Source organism: Letharia columbiana (genome assembly GCF_014066305.1).
Source record: "Letharia columbiana isolate WasteWater2 chromosome Unknown Sc0000072_s0, whole genome shotgun sequence".
NCBI lineage: Eukaryota > Fungi > Ascomycota > Lecanoromycetes > Lecanorales > Parmeliaceae > Letharia > Letharia columbiana.
This window is the reverse complement of record NW_023501117.1, coordinates 168,357-185,710: the sequence shown is the minus strand read 5'-3', so window position 1 is coordinate 185,710 and position 17,354 is coordinate 168,357. Positions and strand designations below refer to the sequence as shown.

Genomic DNA, 17,354 nt, shown 5'->3' with positions numbered 1-17,354 from the left:
GTGGTAAATAGACGCCTTAGCGTTTTTTGCTTCGCAAGTGATGATCATAAACTGTCTATAAAGAGTCTTTCAATTCCCCTCTCGAAATGCCTCATTCATCAGTCTTCAACTCACGAATTTCGATTCCGCCCGTACAATACATCTGTCCCAGTCTAAATCTAAAGACCAGTCCTTCACATACATCATGAGCTGCATCAGAGCCCTTGGCGCGGCTTCGGCCCTCATATCTCTTATTTCTGCTGTCCCGGTTGAGCTCAAGAAGGGCGGTGCGGCTTTCAGGCTCGATCAGACGGTACAAAAGCCATTCATCCTGTCTGGTCCATCTGCCTTGGCCAAAACCTACGCCAAATACGGCAAGGCGGTACCCGCTGTCATCGCCGCCGCCGCTGCAAACAATGATGGTACTGTGACCGCCAGTCCGGAGGAATACGATGCTGAGTATCTGTGTCCTGTGACTATTGGTGGAACGACTTTGAACCTGGACTTTGACACTGGGTCATCTGACTTGTAAGCGGCATTCATAAGCACCCGTAGCCCACAAACTTGCAAGTACTGAATTCCAGAAGATGGGTGTTCTCAACCGAGCTTCCCACAAACGAGCAGAGTGGCCACACTCTCTACAATCCTTCCACATCCGGAAAATTAGACAGTGGAGAGACGTGGAGCATTTCTTATGGCGATGGAAGCAGCGCATCAGGCAACGTTTACATCGATAAAGTCGTGGTTGGTGGTACCACCGTGACCAGCCAGGCTGTCGAGGCAGCGGAAACAATCAGCGCAGAATTCCAATCCGATGCCGCAAGCGACGGGCTACTTGGCCTTGCATTCGATAGCATCAATACAGCGAGCCCAAACCAGGTGGCGACATTCTTCGAAAACGCCATACCCACTCTTGCTTCTCCTCTCTTCACTGCAAATCTGAAGAAAGGTAACCCGGGCAATTACAACTTTGGCTACATTGATTCCTCCGAACACACGGGCAGCATCACTTACGTCCCTGTAAACACCGCCAATGGATTCTGGGAATTCACCGGAAACGGCTATGCTGTCGGCTCTGGAACGTTCGTCTCGTCGTCGATTGACGCCATCGCCGACACGGGTACCACGCTTCTGTATCTCCCAGCCGCAGCTGTCAAGGCCTACTACGCCAAGGTCTCCGGTGCCACCAACAGTGCATCCCAAGGAGGTTATATCTTCCCGTGCTCTGCTACTCTACCAAGCATTACGCTTGGCATCGGAAGCTACAGAGCCGTTGTTCCAGGAACTTACATCAACTATGCCCCAGCAACTGGCAGCCGTAAGTTCTCACCCTGCCTCTGTTATTGGACACATACTAACAAACTTACAGAGTGCTTCGGTGGTATTCAATCAAATGCCGGCATTGGCTTCTCTATCTACGGTGACATCTTCCTCAAGTCGCAGTTCGTAGTGTTCAACGGTGCCAGCACGCCCGAAATCGGATTCGCCGCCAAGTCAACTTGAGCAGGTGGCTGGGCGAACTAAGGGAGTGAATACATGATTTCTGCATATTTCCTTATCTTCTCCAAACGTCTGATAGGTCAGCCTACTGCATTGTATCTTTGGAATCATTCTGCATAATCTCGCTGGCAAATTCGAGTCATGTGGTGTACGAGCATATGAAGTTTTGAGCATTTGATTCGCACGTACTCGTATATAAGACGCATAGCACAAATAAGCATATACCAATCATCACCAACCCTGCGTATTGAAGTCGTCGAACTAAGCTCAGCACCTGCCGCATCGAGCCTTTTCAATGCCGAAGGTTTCCTGCACGCCATCCGGGCACCATCGGGTGATCCCTGAACGCTTATCATTGAATTCCAGCGAGTCCCATCCGAACTTGCTCGTGTGCTTTCTGGTCGAAGACGGCAATGATCCGCCGGGCTTTGCGCAACGTCCCGGACGCCCAGCCTCTAGACCCGCAGCTCTCATTGTTGTGATGACATTGAACATGCTTCCGAAAGGCTGCCCCGTGGGGTTTGCCTGCCCGAACTTTCGACATTGGCATTCACGGGGGGAAAAGCTAAAAGGAAAAGCCACAAAAGCCGCTTCTCCAGACCCGAACCTTTTTTTTCAATCTCGGCGACTTTTAGCCAGAGGGAAGCCGACACAATACTTTCCGGCCCATCGACGAATCGAGCAACCGACAGAAAGGATCCAGTCCCTCGAGCTCACTGCCGAATCTTATGGGCAATGATCCCTTTAGAACGCCTGCCCATGCTCTACACTGTACGGAGCCCACCGACCTCCTCTTTCCGACACCTCACGGCTTGACCTCCGCCGTCTTCACTTTCGGCGCCGTCTCATAAGCATTCGCACCCTTCCTCTTCACCCTCCCCGTCGCACTTTCCCCTCGTCCCCCATCACCGTGATCATGCCCACAGCCCTCGCCCGGCTCACCGTGCCGATGCCTCTGCTTCTTCGCTTTGCCCTTCCCGCCCATGCGCGCCCGGCCATCGTTGTTCCCGCTGTCGTCGCCCGCGGAGTCGCTGTCCGAAGAGGAGCCGGAGGAGGACTCGGAAGAGGATTCGCCGACGGGGCGGGGCGCGTGGTAGATGCAGCAGACTAGAATCGTCGTGCCATGTCAGTCAGTCAGTTATGGCCTCGTAGTAGGAGAAAGGGGCCACCGGGCGTAGATGCACGAACCTTTCGATGTCTTCCGCCCCAGTCCCTCATTGTCGACGACGTCTTCAGCCCATTGTATCCGCCTCCGGTTCTGCGGTGAGGGAGCTGTAGCACGCAGGCGGAGAACGGGGTTTGATGTTAGGGTTTGCGTAGCTGTGGCCGCTGTAGTGGTGGTGGAATGGGTGCGGGATGAGGTTTGTTGATGCATGGGAGGGGCCATTGTGTGGAGAGAGTGTGACGACAGCTTCGATAGGGGAGCCTAGGCTTCGAGGGGTAACGGAGGAGCTGGATATGGCGGATATAGGTCAAGAGATTGCTAGATAGATTTGATTCGAGGAAGTGTAGAGAGATGAGATGGGGATTCTTTGTCGGCAGCATGTAATATGTTAAGCAAGCATTTCTGAGTTAAATCTAAAAGATTGATCGATTGAGGACTTTTGATAGATTGAGGACCCCCCACTAACTTCTCAGACCTGTTCATAATTTATGATAATGAACAGGTCGGCCCCTACACCGACACCTCCCGAATTGCTTTTTCACATAATGTTCTGATAAAGAATCTAGGCGCAATCATCACCGTAATATCAAGCACCAGCAGGTCTCATTTCCCTCTGCACCACCTCACAAGACCTCGTTTTGCAGGGTAGTAGAGTACACCGAGTTCTCAAAATTCATTACCCGATCTAGTGTTCGAGCTCTGGGTCAGGGTTGATCGATACGCTCTCTATCTGGGCCCAGCTTCTAGCTATAGCGTGTACTACCTGACCTTCTGTCCTTGGGGATATTCCCGTGACTTGAAGTCCTATGCTCCACCTCAATGTCTCACTCCAATTCTTAGCTGTTCGTCGTCTGTTCGTTCATGGTTCTTCAAAAGATGCTCGAGGTTTGAAGTCGGACGCTGCAGCTCAAGTTCTCGTTCCACCCCGCAATGCTCTTCGTACCAAGGTGTACCTTCAACACTTTTAAGGCTACTGACCACCATGCCTTGTCAGCATAGACCAGCTTTCGAGGTAGCTGTGAGTGCCAGCTCTCTTTTCAAAATCCCGTCGGAGGTCCGCATCATGATCTACAAACTGCTGCCCATTCAGAAGGAGGGCATGTCCATCCCCAGCGACATCTTCGCGCGCAGAAACTATGGAAGAACAAGTTCCATGCCGTACGAATGCCTGTTTTGCGGGCTCATTTTTCTGAGTAACAAAGGCTGTGTGCAACATGTTGCAAAGCATCACCGGCGCGCAAACCCAGTCTATCAGGAACCGGTACGGCCTCTTCTCCCGGAGCTGTCAACATCACTTCTTCAGACTTGTCGTCTTATCCGACTTTAAGCCAGCCCTATTCTCTATTCGAGACAGTTTCCGTTTCTCTGATCCCGCTACTGCGAGCAGCTTCCGCTGGGGCACTGATTGCGCACAAGCTGGGCAATCCAGGAGATCGGGATCAAATTTGCCCGCCAACATCACAAACAGGTCGCTTCATGGGTGACATACCTCACGAAACAGAGACTCAGTCTCGGTCAAGACTTCCCTTATCTCAGGCGTATGACAATCGATCTCCATTTGCGCCTTGGGGCAGAGGAGGCGAATCTTCTACGCTCGATGTCTGAAGCTTTCAGAAGGAGGTCCCAAGGACTGGACTGGGTGCTTGTCTTGAAGTTGAGTCATGAAAAGGTGCTTGACTGCTTCGAACCATTAGTGGACAGAGGATGACTCTAAGAATGGCAAAAAGGAGGTGCGAAGGCATGCCTGGGCAAATGAGACAGGAGGTCTTTGGAAAAATGGCTTACTTAGGTGGGGATTTCCGGGTGAAGCAGTGCCTCACAAGTACAGAGTGATTGGGGATCAACCGCAGCAACAAGTATCAAGCAAACGGAGCGACGAGGAGGGCTCTACGCAACTGACAATCCCTGCCTCGTGATTTACAGTAAAGCAGACACTTTACAGATTAGCGTTGTATGTTGCTCGAAGACCAACAATTCGATATTGCATACGAAGAATCGATTTGCAGCTTGCGACAAATCCTCATACAAGTAACTGGGGCGTCACTGAGACTGAAGTACGCTCCGCAATGTCCTTTCCGTAAGATGTCAGAACCCCTCACTTTTGGCTACTGACCGTTGGCACCCCATCTTGTGGAAATTATGCCATCATTGTGTTGCTAATTGAATACATAGACATCGAATAGTTGTTTCCGGACTATATAAAACATTTAACAAGACACTCTCTCCTTATCGAAGATTTTCCTTCGTTGGTCAGCACTGTTCAATCACTTCCGGTTGATGGTACACGACTCTTCTATTTGACGTCGCCGTTCCCTGACAGAAAGTACAAGCTCTACCGTATTCAGGACCTGTAGCTTGTTTCCTGCGTTGCTGGGTACTAGATTGATTCGATGAACGACACAAAGCCCGTCTAAGAAGAGCATTTCTTATTTCTTCCAGAAGCTATGGCACCCAGCAAAAGACCTTCACTTGAGATGACCGTGACCTCAAGTACACTCTTTGGTCTTCCTCTCGAGATCCGCATAATGATATACACACAACTGTTGCACAGCACAGCAGAGATCCTAATACCCAGCAACCAGTTCAAGCGGCAAAGGAACTGCAAAGGAGTTGGCATTTACAAGCACTGCGCACTCTGTGGACGATCCTTCGGAGGAATCGAAAGCTACATGTCCCATCAGTACTTAGGATGCGGGCAGTCACCAAACCTCATAAGATGGCCAAAAGGTCCTGAGCAAGCCCCAAGTCTTTGGCCTGCACTTCTCAGGACGTGTCGGTTTATTCACCGTGAAGCTGCACCAGTGCTCTACCGGTCCAATACTTTCTGTTTCGAAGATGCAGCTACGCCAAACTTCTTTCGCTGGTCTACAGATCAAGCTCAAGCTCCCTTTATCGAGAGGGTCCACGTTCTCATGCCGTTCACGAGGCATAGGATACCGAAGAAAAGAGAAACATACCACGGCAGAAATCCTTGGTGGCAATACTGCATGGGAAACCCATTCAGCCTGGCAACTGACTTCCCTCATCTCAAGGGAATCACCATCACTTTGGGCCGAGGACTGGCTGTGGCTAGTTCACAGGATGTTAGGACAAACTTCGAACTGTTCGCCAAACATGTGTACAGGCTCAATTGGCTCCAAGTGATCGGACTGAACGATCCAACACTGCTTAAGTATCTCTACTCGGTTGTCGAAAGGGCAGATGAGGACCATGGTCGCAAAGGCATGCAGACGGAGATCACAGAGTACGAAGAGTGCATTGGCTGGAAGAATGCAATCATCTGGTGGGGCTTGCCAGGAGAAGAGGCCCCATGCAAGCCTACGCCGTATGCTGGAGATCGACGGGTCAGAAACCGTCTGTTTCGCATTGTAGATGGGAATGTGGTGTCATACGCTGCCGGCCACTCTTTCTTGGATCCTGGTGAATGAAGAAGATCTCTAGGTAAGGGTCTCCACCCCATGAGAGACGCGAATTCCGGTCTCCAAGGGAACTCTATCGCACAACTCCGTGGACAGCCGCGGTACACATGAAACGTCTCATTGACACAGGTCGAGGCTTAAAGTTTTCCTTCCCAGGCTTGCGCCCACCGCTCTCCAGCAAATCTGCCCCCAAGAAGTTTCCAGTCAAGTCATTCACGTCCTCAATTCAGCTACCTCGAGCCCCTACCAGTTCACCACAGTTTCCAATCCCTACCTGCAGTGCCTTCTTACAATGTCTCCTCGCCCCAGTCTAGACCACGTTCCTCTCAGTCTGGAGTGGCGGGGAGGGTGTGAAAACGGTGAGGGTGCAAGGAAGAAACGGCTGGTGGAGATGATCTGTCTGTATGGTGGTGTTGCGTGTAGAAGAGATGTATTTCCTACGGCGAAAAACTCGCCGCACTTTTGCCATCCTGAGCCAATGTCACGAGTGCTTGGACTTCGATACCGTTTGGGTATGGAGACAGCGACGGTTTGAACCCGAAGCACGACTCGGTCAAATAAACCGATGACGAAGAAACAAACATCTCCCCTGCACCCCGCCCACTCAAACCTAAGACCCCTCATCCGCTCAATCTCCCTACTCGAACGTCCAACTCGCCGCTCGAGTATCATGTCCCAGCTCACGCAAATCTTCTGGTTCCAGGGATGAAGTTCACAGCGAGTCGCATAGCTCTGATGCAATTCGGTTTCCGTAGTCCATTCTCTGCCGGGTCTCGGCCGCTTCTCTATCGTACATTGAATAGACATCATGCACGTCGGAACACGAACGTTCTCAGACTGCAGGTCTGTAAAGTCACCAACGTATATCACACCATGTCGTCCCTAAACTCACGACAACCCGTCATCCTCGCACCCCCCGATGCCGTCTGGGTGTCATTGATCCCGTCGTCGAGCGTTTGGACGACATGCCCTGCTAATCATAATCTGCAATCTCATCTGCGAGGTCTCCGACCGCAAACCCTAACCTCGAAGCTCTCATTCCGTATGGAACTGTCTGTTTCCCTTATCAACCCAAATCGGCCGTGAACCGGATCCGATCAGCATACGGCGCGTATCTCACATACCTATACACCACCTGCCTCAACTCGAGCGGCAGTCGAAAAAAGGGCATCGGATTCTCCCTCTCCTCCATGATCGCCTCGATGGTCAGCGCGACATCGCAGACGGGTTCGAAAACGATGGGTCCGTGCCTGCACCAGTCGCTCGGTGTCCGATGCGTCCGCGAAAGCTCCGCCTCCGTGCCGTAATCCCACGCCGCGAAGCCTTGAGGGTTCGTCCTGAGGATGTAGGGCTCGTTGTGGATGTATGAAGGCCTGAGGCGCTGGTTCAGATCCTCGGCGCCGAGATGGAAGTGGTAGGTGTAGGTGGTGCCGTGATTGAATTCGAGGAGCCCGTTCGCGGGCCGGAAGTCTTTGGCGGGTCGGAGGGTTTGCTCGGGAGGATGTTTGGCGTTGAGCAAACATTCCCACCCGTCGCTCTCGCGGGTGATTCTGAACATGTCATACGAGCCCCATTTCTCCCACCTGTGAGCCGGGTCCTGAGGCCACATGTCCGCAAAAGCGTCGAGTTGGACATTCACGGTCACGGCTCTTCGCTCGAGCGACGTCACGAGCATGACGACGTGGAAGGCCGGGATGCCGGAGGTGTGACAGATTGACGAAGGGGCGGTGACGGACATTGTGAACCGGGGCTTTCGAGCGCCGGCTACGACCGTGAATGGAATTTCTCGCGGATCCCACGACGGCTCGATCTCGGCTTCCTGCCTCTCGTGCGTTTCCAGGTCTTCGTCCCCAATCTCGCACATGATTCCCATCGGCTGGCCCGAAAAGCCAACGCGATACGTTCTTCCGGGGATCAGGTGGCGGCCGAGCGATTCCAAGAGCTCGGGGCTGATCCTCCTGAAGCCGTACGTGAACTCTGCAAACCCTGGCAGTACTGACATGAGTTCGTAGTACGAGCCCTTTCGGCTCTCCCCGAAATAGTTGAGGGGGATCCTGCTTCCACTCTCATCGGTGATGGTCAACGCTCCGCATCTCAAGCCTCGGCCCAAGTCGAGGAACTCGTCCTCCTTGCCGTCGCGATCGTTGTTCCGTTCGAGTTCGGCGTGGAAGGGGTAGCAGTGTGTGATCTCGTCAGCTCCTTCGTTGCGGAGAGTCAGCTGAGGCTTTCCCACGAAGCCTTCGCGGAGATCTAGCACAACGTCTGAGTGCGAGCTCAAAGCAAGGTGGAGCTTCTCAGGCCTCGACATGCTGGCAGGACGGTGCGCTGCGCCAAGCTCGACTTTGGCCAACAAAGCGGTGAGAAGGCTTCGGTGAACAAAACAAGAGCCTAGGATCTAGGCGGATGTTTGACAGGTGTCGTGCAGCAGAGGCAGCCTGGTAGTGCTGAAATGAACGAGCTAGTGTCGAAGCAGACCTAATAGCCGCGAGCTTCACGTTTCCCGTGACTGCGTTCTTTATGTATATATTTTAGCCGCGGGCGTCACTGTCTCTAATAAGTGAAAGTGTTAATGTAGTACATGACGTTAGTATTTACCCCAATCGCACCTAACATACTACGTACTTCACAATGAAAGACGTGTTTCGGAAACGAGAAACTAGTCAGGGCATGGTTTCGGAACATCTTGGGTAATTGAGGAAGAAGATTGTAGAGCGAACGGCCATCTCATACCACCTTGTAGAGTTGTTCCTCTGGCTGCGCCGAGATGGCCACGGCAAGGTCTGCTATTGATACGAATATAGGTTCGCCGTGGTGTGCAGAGAATGGACAGTGATTTGCTGCAAAGCATTGATCCAATGTCGAAGAAGTCAACGGGCCCTGTGCCAAGATGCTTCATTGGCATTGCGCGGGTATTTGAGCACATTGTTCTTCATTATAGTCAAAGGAATTAGAGAATCGGGTCCTGGTTCCGGTGGTTTAGTATCAAAACCAGCGAAAAGCCCCAGTCTGTCCAAGCCTTGTGTATCAGTACTTTCACTGCCAATGCTGAAAGGAAGTCAGTCATCTCGACTTTGCAGCATTCCAATGGCAGCGATGAGTTAAAGAAGACGGTTACGCCAAAAAAATTCCGAGACGCAAAGAGACTTGATCGACTTTCGACGCCCCGGCAGCTGGGTACACATATCCATTGATTACTTCACTGCGGCAGAGTAGTAGTAGCAGCAGAAATTCGGCTGGCCAGCCTTCCATCTTCACTCCACTCCTCGCTACTCTCAAGCACGTGGGCATCTTAATTGTCATGTTCATTCGGATCACTAGCAAAAGATTTATAATGGCCGTGACTGGGGAAACCCTCCTTGCTCTGAAAATAGAAAGTGGCCGTACACCCAGGGGTTCGGTTGTCAGCATTATGCAGCCACGAGATAGCAGGTCATGCAGGTTTCACGTAACTATTACCGCTTCGGTGAAAAAGATGTGTTTTGAGGAAGCACAGCCTGAATCCTTCCTCGCATCTGTGTGCATTGAAGCGTAGTAGTAGAATTGCGGTGAAGAGCGGAATGCTGAATGATGATTGGGTGAAGGCGGACGGGTGAAGCCGCAAATAAGGAAGCCGAGCAGTTACGAAAAGTTGGAGAAGAGAAAGCCGCCGTTGCTCGCGCTCGTCATCCCTCCTCTGCCGGTCCCTGACTTTAGCGCCGAGCGACATCTTCCTTTGGCTTAGCCTGTTACTTAACCTTCAGCTGCGCTTTTTCTTGCGATCGCGACCTTTTGTCCCCATTTACCTACCGTACCTCAGTCTATTTTATCAGGTGCACCAATATCACGTACGGTAATTCTGTAGACCAGTTTATCTGCTCAATCATTGGTTCTCGATGCCGATCCTTGCCGGGTAAGATTTACGAGTCGGGGTGAGGTTGAAATTGGATGTCGATTGAAGGAAAAAGATGCCTGTCAATGGTAAGATTGCGACCAACTTTAGCCCGCATTAGCCCGTATTAGCCCGCGTCTAGTCAATGCTTCTCCTCCCCTGAGCCAAGCCCCATCTTTCTTTGTAAAGTACCTTTCTTTACTCTTTCAACATCCACAACCACACGGGCATCAAGCAATTGCCCAACCACGGTCACTTTGCTGGCCATCCCTTCCTTTTCATCACTCATATCATCATATCATATACACTCTCCTTCATCCTCACTCTTTAATACTCACCCCGAGTCGTTCTTTCCCATTCATTCATTCATTCATTCATTGGTTCTTTCTACATACACGCTTGTCAATTGAGAAATTTCAAACAAAGCACAAAGCGCGTACTTTTAATACCTCATCCGGCATTTACTCTCTACAACAAAATGCAGTGAACAACCTACCAGTCCGAAGCTACTCTTGGCGTCACTCTCCACGAATCAACTCGTTCATTCTATTATGCCTCGACAATCGCATCGCAGCCGTCTCGGCCTCCACCTCGGCAAGAGACTTCCCACTGCCATTGCTTTGCCGGAACCTGCCTCCATCAAGAACCTCGTCGACAAGCCTCTCTCGGGACTCTCAGCATACTTCAAACGCGATGATTGCAGCGGCTCCAATAGCTCCAGTCCTGGCTGCCAGAAACCAACCGACAGCAGCAATGTCACTCTACCCGTCGTCCTCGCCGTTGTAATCCCTATTGCAGTGGCTATTCTCATCTTCATCTACCTTCATCGGAAACATGTCAAAAAGCTGCGCCGCGAAGACGCCAACGACCCACATAGATCTCTGGACTTCGGCTGGGACCCAGCTAGCGTTGCGCGTGCCAATACCAAGAAAGGCAAGAAGAACAAACCCGAAATGGTCGCCACGGATCCTGGTGCAGAGAAAACCTTACGCCGTGAGCGTGGCATGTCAATGGATGTGGACATCAGCAGCCCGTACTTGTTGCCCCCTGGTCTCGGCGGCTCCCGCGAGTCATTGCATTCTATGTCACGTACCATGCACAGCCAAGACGATCGGTACAGGCCTGCGACCACTTACATCCCGGGCGACACTACCTCGGTTCACTCCTCCAGGACTGGACGGAAAGGTGCCGACGACTCATCAAGCTATGCTGGTTCCGCCTCAACCAGGCGTGGCCCTGGCGATGACATGAAGAAGGACCTTCTCGGAAATGCGCAAAGGATGTCGAGGTCCATGCCACCCGTCAGTCGATCTCCGGCTCCCCAAATCCAGGTGCCAGAAGCAGCAAAGCAACCCCCTCGCAAAGCATCACCTTCGGGCCCTCAGAGCGCAGGCGTTGCCCCTAAATTCCCCCTGCTCGATACTCCACGAGATTCGTACATAGATAAAAATGGTGCGGATCTTCGGAAGAGCAACAATTATCTCGGTGCTTTCATCCATAGCAGAGACCCCTCCACGGATGTCCTTACCCGAGACTTTGCATCTCCAAAAAGTGAATATGCGACTCCCAATGAATTCCCTTCGACTCCCTCGTCCACGATCCAGCAGATTGCTCCTTCTACTTCACTCCAACAGCCTGGCCCCTCTTCGATTTTGCAGAAAACTTCTGGTCGAAAGAGCCCTCCGCCAAACGTCAGTACAGAACCTCCCACGTCGCGGTCGTCGCCACCAAATATCACAGAGATTCCCTCCACAAGAAGCTCCCTGTCGAGACCACCAAGAAAGCAATCTCTGCGTTCCTCTACAGAGCGAGGTCATTACGAGAACTTTCTGGACGATGCAAGCGATTATGGTGACGGCTCTCAAGTGGTGCCCCCATCGCTGCGCAGTTCGCAGGCCTCGCAGCACGAATTAAACCGTCAATCGAGTCAAGCTTATATGCCTCCTATCCATGAACACAGTCTTGGCGTCGAAGAAGGACACCGTCCAGGCTTCGATCCCCGCAGATCATCCATGGGCTTTCGACCTCTCCCACCGGATGATCCCACAGATAACCCTGAACAACGGGCGAACCGAATCAGATCTTTCTACAAGGAATACTTCGATGATTCCCGACCAGGGCCAAAGCGCGCTGCGGGAGACTACTATGAGGACTATGACCAACAGTATCTTGGCGATGGAGCTATCTTCGATCCGGTGTCTGGCCGAGCTCAACCTCTGTATGCCGCACCAAATGATCAACCTCGCGGTCGACCGTATGCCGAGCCATATGGTCGACGAGCGATGACACCGCCACCACGTGCACCGCCAGGGTACGGACGCCGACATGCTGCTACAATGTCTGGTAGCAGTAAAACGATGCCTCCAAGGTCCCGAGCTCATTCGTCTCACTCTGGTCGCTTCGGGCCCTCTGGCCGTGGCACTCCACAGAAACAGATTCCCCCACCACAGCCGTTGAACGTTCTCCCGTCTCCTCATCTTCTGAAAGAAGACACCTTCCTACCAATGGACTTTGCACCTCCCACTACCGCTAGAGAGCGTCAAGCTGGTCGTTCAGGAAGCCCGCGTGGAGGATTGAGGCCATACTCGCCAATCGTTCCAGCCCACATGCCCCTCGTCTCCTCATTCGATGACCTCGCCCCAATGCCTAGCCCGTAAGTTCCCCATTCCTCGGTCATAAAGCATCACACTAACGCAGACTGTAGTCATCTTCTCCGCAATTCTGGCACCTTCACCGCGCTCGACTTCGCCCCACCTCCTCGCTTTAGGAACAACGAGACCGCCTCCGACTCCGGCTCCATCCGCAGCAACCATAGCGGTGTATCGGCACGGACAAACCAGAGCATACGCGCTGGTGCATATCGTGTCAGTCGCATACCAAAGGAGTTTGTGGGTACGAAAGAGGATCTCAACGAAGCTCTGAAGCCGCAATGGAACATGCATGCATCATAGAACCTTTTTTTTTTTGCATTTGCATTCGCTCCGGCACGATCGCATGGCATCTCGTCAGAGTTGTCGCGCACCCTGATCGAGCGGTGGGACCATAATGAAGAGACGTACATGGTTTTGTACAGCATGTTGGTATTTACAGTGTTTCGACAAAAGATATAGAGCTAGGGGGATGATCCGAGGACTTCATCGGAAATATTGGATGGAGAGGTCGACTTCACTTCTCATGTAATCATACTTGAGAGATAATGGTTCGATAGCAGATCGATAGCGAGACCGCTATAATTAATCTCCATGCCTGATGCTGCCCCGCAACCGTGTACTATGACAACAAGCAACACCTCTTCGAACCCTTTTCTCTCGTCCCAAAGTTCACGCATCTGGTATTCATCGCGACAGCCCGGTCCCTCTTCCAGCACCACCATCTCTTCTCCACCTCTCCCCCCACCCTCTCCCCCTCACATGAAATCATCCTCGTCGAACCCCTCCTCGTTGCTCCTGCCCCCCTCGGCCATGAGATCCTCATACCCCCTCTCCCGCCTCTCCTTCTCCTCCCTCCGCCCCCGCGCCACCCCGTCCTCCTCCTTCTGCCGCCTCTCGTTCTCCGCCCGCTTCGTCGCCCGCTGCCGCGCCAGGTGCGCCTCCTTGTCCGCGGGCAGGTCGTCGACGGGGCGCGCCCGGCGCGTCTTCTCCAGCCGGTTGATCGTCGGGTTGAGGCGGGTGGGGACGAGGGTTTTTTTGGTCTGTTGGGGGTTTGGTTAGCGGACCGCATCGGACTGGGGTGGGTTGCTGGGGTCGTGTTGTGTAGTGTGGTGTAGTGTAGTGTGGTGTAGGGCCGTGAAAGAGCGAGCGGGTGATGTGGGAAGGGGAAGAGAGGGAGGTGGGGGGGCATGGATGTATGTGTGTATATAGATGCGGAGAAACCTACCCTTTTCGGATCCCGAAACCCCACCTGCCCCGTCGCCATGCCGGCATTCTTGTGCAGGTTCGCCCACGGCGTGTAGACGATCGTGACGTTGTCTTTCTTATTGCCTACGCGCGCACGGAAAATCATACGGTCCCATCGTCAGCCCCGCGGTCTCTATACCTCATTTCTCTCTCCCTCGCTTGTATACACGCGGGGAATGAAACAAACGTGTGTGTAGGTGTACGTGTGTGCGTGTGGGTGGGCACACCTTCGATGGAATTCGCCTTGGTCAACTGCGCGCACTCGTCCACCAGCTCCTTGGGCAAGGCGTCCCATGTCTGCTCGGGCGTGAGGCGCAGGTAGATGTGCGCGGAGGAGAGGTTGTCGGCGTGGAACTGTCGGCACGGATATTCTCGTTTTTAACATTGTCGTTCACGCTTCCTTTCCCTTTTGCCGTTCTTTCTCTTTTTCGTCTCTGTCGGTGGGAGGGGGCCGGGGCGGGGGGGAGGGGAGAGACGGACGTACCCTGTTGACAGTGGAGTGTTAGATTCAGGGTTGGGGAAGAGGATAGGGAGGGGGGAGGGAAGTCTGTCGTCACCAGATATCGCAGTCCCAGCCGAATTTGATCAGTTCTTCGTCTGCGGGTGGGCTGGGGTCAGCCTTGGGTGCGAGAGCGAGTGCGGGGGGGGGAAAGGGCGAACGGACTCTCGAATTTATCTTTGCCTACGTAGATGGTGGCTGGGGGGTCAATCACGTTGGAGGTGAAGTAGTAGACCATTTTCGTTGTCGGGGGATGGTTTGTGAGAAGATTGGGAGGGCGCTGGAGATGGGAGGTTTACATGATGTTTAGGAAGGAAGTGGTGATTGGTGGCGGATTGGCTGGGAGGGCTCGAAGGGCAGGGTAGGATTGGATCACATTCTTTGATCAATGCCAGTAGAGACTGCTCAATTCAGGATTTGATTTTTCTTTGGTTTGTATCAGTGCAAAAGGAGGTTCGTAACATTCAAGGCATCATACATACCGTGCCAGGGCTCTCGACTAGACATCCAGTCTACCCCAAACCCTTTCAACGTATGGGACATTTTTCATAAGTGTGTATACAGTTCGATTAATTGATGTATCCTTTTTGCGCTTCTGGTATTACCCTCTTCAAAACGCCTCAGAAATGATGGGATCACCCCCCTGAGTCTCTGCCAAAATGGAGGGACACGCGCTGACCGTATGTGAAAACGCCCAAAAAATCGAAGGTATGTACATGAACGGATTGATAGTGGATCTAGTCCACTGAATCGAGCAGCACCGGATCCGGTAGCTGGTTAATCTTCTTCTTGATTAACTCGAAAGAGGAAAAAAAGACGATGTTCGTAACACAAGAGCGTGCCATTGCAAGGCCAAAACCTGTTGGGAAAGAATCCATGCATTAGCACATACTATTTCAATGCTGATAGTGGCTGGCAACTTGCCTCGATAAGATTTGCGATTGAACCACTCTAGCTTCGGGTATTTCACCGCAGTGTTTCTCTCAAGGCACTTGCGCTGGTATTCGGTTTTTACGGAGTCAAAAGGATAAGTCTGGCGAAAGGTCAGCCCTTCAGTATTAACCTTGACCACCCTCAGAACTCACGCAGGTCACAGACGCCAAACCACAAAAACCGCCAGCCATAGCTACGGACAAAGGAGAGGTTGGAGAATTACTGCCTTGTAGCTTAACGAGCATCTGCTTAGTGCTTTCGTATGTCGAGAAGTAAATCGCTGATCCGATAGTATCTCTGACTAGAGAAATCCTGTGAGCCGAGGAAGCGTGATTTGTTGTGGTTTAATGGACTTACCGATATGGATTCGAAATCCAGCGTACAGTCCAGGAAAGCCGCGGAGCTTGAGAATATTCATTGCGGTCTTGATCGTTCCCTTCTGTTGGTAGCTTGATTTGATCGGATCTTTGAGCGCATCGGACATGCTGGATTTATTGCCCTTCGCCATCATTTCGGACGTTTGCGCAGCGATCTTGGTGATCTCGAAAGGGGCTGGAAGTATTTTAGATCTCGAGGTGCCATGACGTGCCAAACCCAAGACTTACCAGCGTAAAACGAGATGACTGATCCAGCGGTAGCACCAGCGGCCGCAAAGCATGCTATTGTTGCTAATGTAGGGATGCTCCCAGGCCGATTAACGATGACCAATGGCTCGTCGCCTCCAGTGGCTTGCCCGATGAGGGCAGAGTACTTGTATTTTGCCTTTTGATACACGGAGAACGACAAGGTCCTCCCGAATGTAAAGCTGAAGAATGGGCCCAAACCGCCTATGAGACACATGCAACATTAGCCTCGATACTAAGAAGCTCCTAAGGAGATGGAATATTTGATCACGCGACCCCAGCTGGAAGGTAACAGAATACCAATGCCTTCAATGTCAAGACTGCGCCAGCAGTGCTCTAGAAGGCCAATCACAGGTACAGCGTAAATCAATTGTCTCAAAGGTTGGATGCCTCCATCAGAACACAGTGAGAAGTTTTGGACTAACCACGATAGAAGCCCTTGATCCCCTCCGTCTTGTATCCATCTTTCATGCACTCTATAATAGTACGGTGGCGGCCGTATCTTCTGCCATGTTAGACTTGGCAATGAAGTAGTGGTCATTGTGGATGCACGTACGCTTGCATGCGAGTCTTGACGCTGTCCAAGGGATACTGAACAGCGATTAGCATGATCGCAATTAACCTCGACACTAGGAGCTTACAGAAACTGTTTGAGAGAGCATGATGCTCATCCCGGAGGCGATGCTTGTACGATAGTACTTCGCCCAGTGTTTGGTGAGTTCAGGGTTCGTAGCCAAAGCTGATGGAATCTTGGTCTTCGAAGCTTGGTCCGTAGCGTCCCTGGAGATTGCTTCATCGCCATTGTGGCGGTCTTGACGATCGGCCATATTCATTTGGTGCATAGGCCACAGCCTCTTGCGCTGTGTGTAGTGCCGAGGCCTGCTAGCAGTCGCAGATGGATGAAGAACCAAGGGTAATCCATCAGAGGCTGCTCAGATCATACCATAGGTGAACTTCTGCTATCTGCTCGGCGTTGAGCCCTTCTTTTTCAGACGACGGCAAGAAGTGCAGCGAACCGAAAGATGGCGGAGGTGTGGATAGAAGCTCGTTCGTTACAGATCAGAGAATTGGGACGTGGGGCGGGGTGTGCAGGTACAGGGCCAAGAGGAGTGGAGATTGATGTATCATGAGACGTGGGACTGTAGGAGATCGTATATAGATAGCCTAACACCAAAAAAGCAGCGAAAAGGAGTAATATAAATGTATAAAGAAATGAGAGGCCTTTGTTGAAGAGCCAGAAGTGACCTTGTTATACTCTACTAGTTTTTAGGGTAGGAAGAGGTAAGGTACTTTCTCGCGCCCGCAGTTAGCCAAGTCAAAAAAAAAACAACCACGCTTGGAGAAATTAGTGGTGGCACCAGTGAGTTGCGGCTTTTATTCACAATGCACAAAATTTTATACGTAACCGTTTGTGCATGAAATTTTCTTGGCACAATTATGCCTTCATGGCTTCGGATGAGGATCAAGACTCA

General features: G+C 52.0%; 8 protein-coding genes across 8 annotated transcripts; 3 read left to right on the top strand and 5 right to left on the bottom strand.

Moving 5' to 3' along the window:
• Positions 1-184: 184 nt before the first annotated feature.
• On the top strand, positions 185-1,482 carry HO173_012072 (uncharacterized protein; the record flags this gene model as incomplete). Its single annotated transcript, XM_037313945.1, has 3 exons — positions 185-507; positions 567-1,297; positions 1,349-1,482. 3 exons carry the CDS (start codon positions 185-187, stop codon positions 1,480-1,482), a joined length of 1,188 nt encoding a protein of 395 aa, XP_037159233.1.
• An 802-nt stretch (positions 1,483-2,284) lies between these two features.
• HO173_012071 (uncharacterized protein) lies at positions 2,285-2,866 on the bottom strand (the record flags this gene model as incomplete). Its single annotated transcript, XM_037313944.1, has 2 exons — positions 2,285-2,586; positions 2,668-2,866. The coding sequence occupies 2 exons, from the start codon at positions 2,864-2,866 to the stop codon at positions 2,285-2,287; spliced, it is 501 nt and encodes a 166-aa protein (XP_037159232.1).
• A 2,222-nt stretch (positions 2,867-5,088) lies between these two features.
• Positions 5,089-6,072, top strand: HO173_012070 (uncharacterized protein; the record flags this gene model as incomplete). Its single annotated transcript, XM_037313943.1, has 1 exon — positions 5,089-6,072. The coding sequence occupies one exon, from the start codon at positions 5,089-5,091 to the stop codon at positions 6,070-6,072; it is 984 nt and encodes a 327-aa protein (XP_037159231.1).
• A 1,026-nt stretch (positions 6,073-7,098) lies between these two features.
• Positions 7,099-8,371, bottom strand: HO173_012069 (uncharacterized protein; the record flags this gene model as incomplete). The annotated part of the gene is made up of 2 exons (XM_037313942.1): positions 7,099-7,117; positions 7,170-8,371. 2 exons carry the CDS (start codon positions 8,369-8,371, stop codon positions 7,099-7,101), a joined length of 1,221 nt encoding a protein of 406 aa, XP_037159230.1.
• Positions 8,372-10,482: 2,111 nt separating this feature from the next.
• HO173_012068 (uncharacterized protein) lies at positions 10,483-12,882 on the top strand (the record flags this gene model as incomplete). Its single annotated transcript, XM_037313941.1, has 2 exons — positions 10,483-12,584; positions 12,636-12,882. The coding sequence occupies 2 exons, from the start codon at positions 10,483-10,485 to the stop codon at positions 12,880-12,882; spliced, it is 2,349 nt and encodes a 782-aa protein (XP_037159229.1).
• Positions 12,883-13,337: 455 nt separating this feature from the next.
• HO173_012067 (uncharacterized protein) lies at positions 13,338-13,933 on the bottom strand (the record flags this gene model as incomplete). The annotated part of the gene is made up of 2 exons (XM_037313940.1): positions 13,338-13,622; positions 13,808-13,933. 2 exons carry the CDS (start codon positions 13,931-13,933, stop codon positions 13,338-13,340), a joined length of 411 nt encoding a protein of 136 aa, XP_037159228.1.
• Positions 13,934-14,218: 285 nt separating this feature from the next.
• Positions 14,219-14,564, bottom strand: HO173_012066 (uncharacterized protein; the record flags this gene model as incomplete). Its single annotated transcript, XM_037313939.1, has 3 exons — positions 14,219-14,312; positions 14,385-14,424; positions 14,492-14,564. 3 exons carry the CDS (start codon positions 14,562-14,564, stop codon positions 14,219-14,221), a joined length of 207 nt encoding a protein of 68 aa, XP_037159227.1.
• A 499-nt stretch (positions 14,565-15,063) lies between these two features.
• On the bottom strand, positions 15,064-16,715 carry HO173_012065 (uncharacterized protein; the record flags this gene model as incomplete). The annotated part of the gene is made up of 8 exons (XM_037313938.1): positions 15,064-15,185; positions 15,251-15,359; positions 15,412-15,560; positions 15,617-15,811; positions 15,865-16,086; positions 16,308-16,384; positions 16,439-16,473; positions 16,524-16,715. 8 exons carry the CDS (start codon positions 16,713-16,715, stop codon positions 15,064-15,066), a joined length of 1,101 nt encoding a protein of 366 aa, XP_037159226.1.
• Positions 16,716-17,354: the final 639 nt, after the last annotated feature.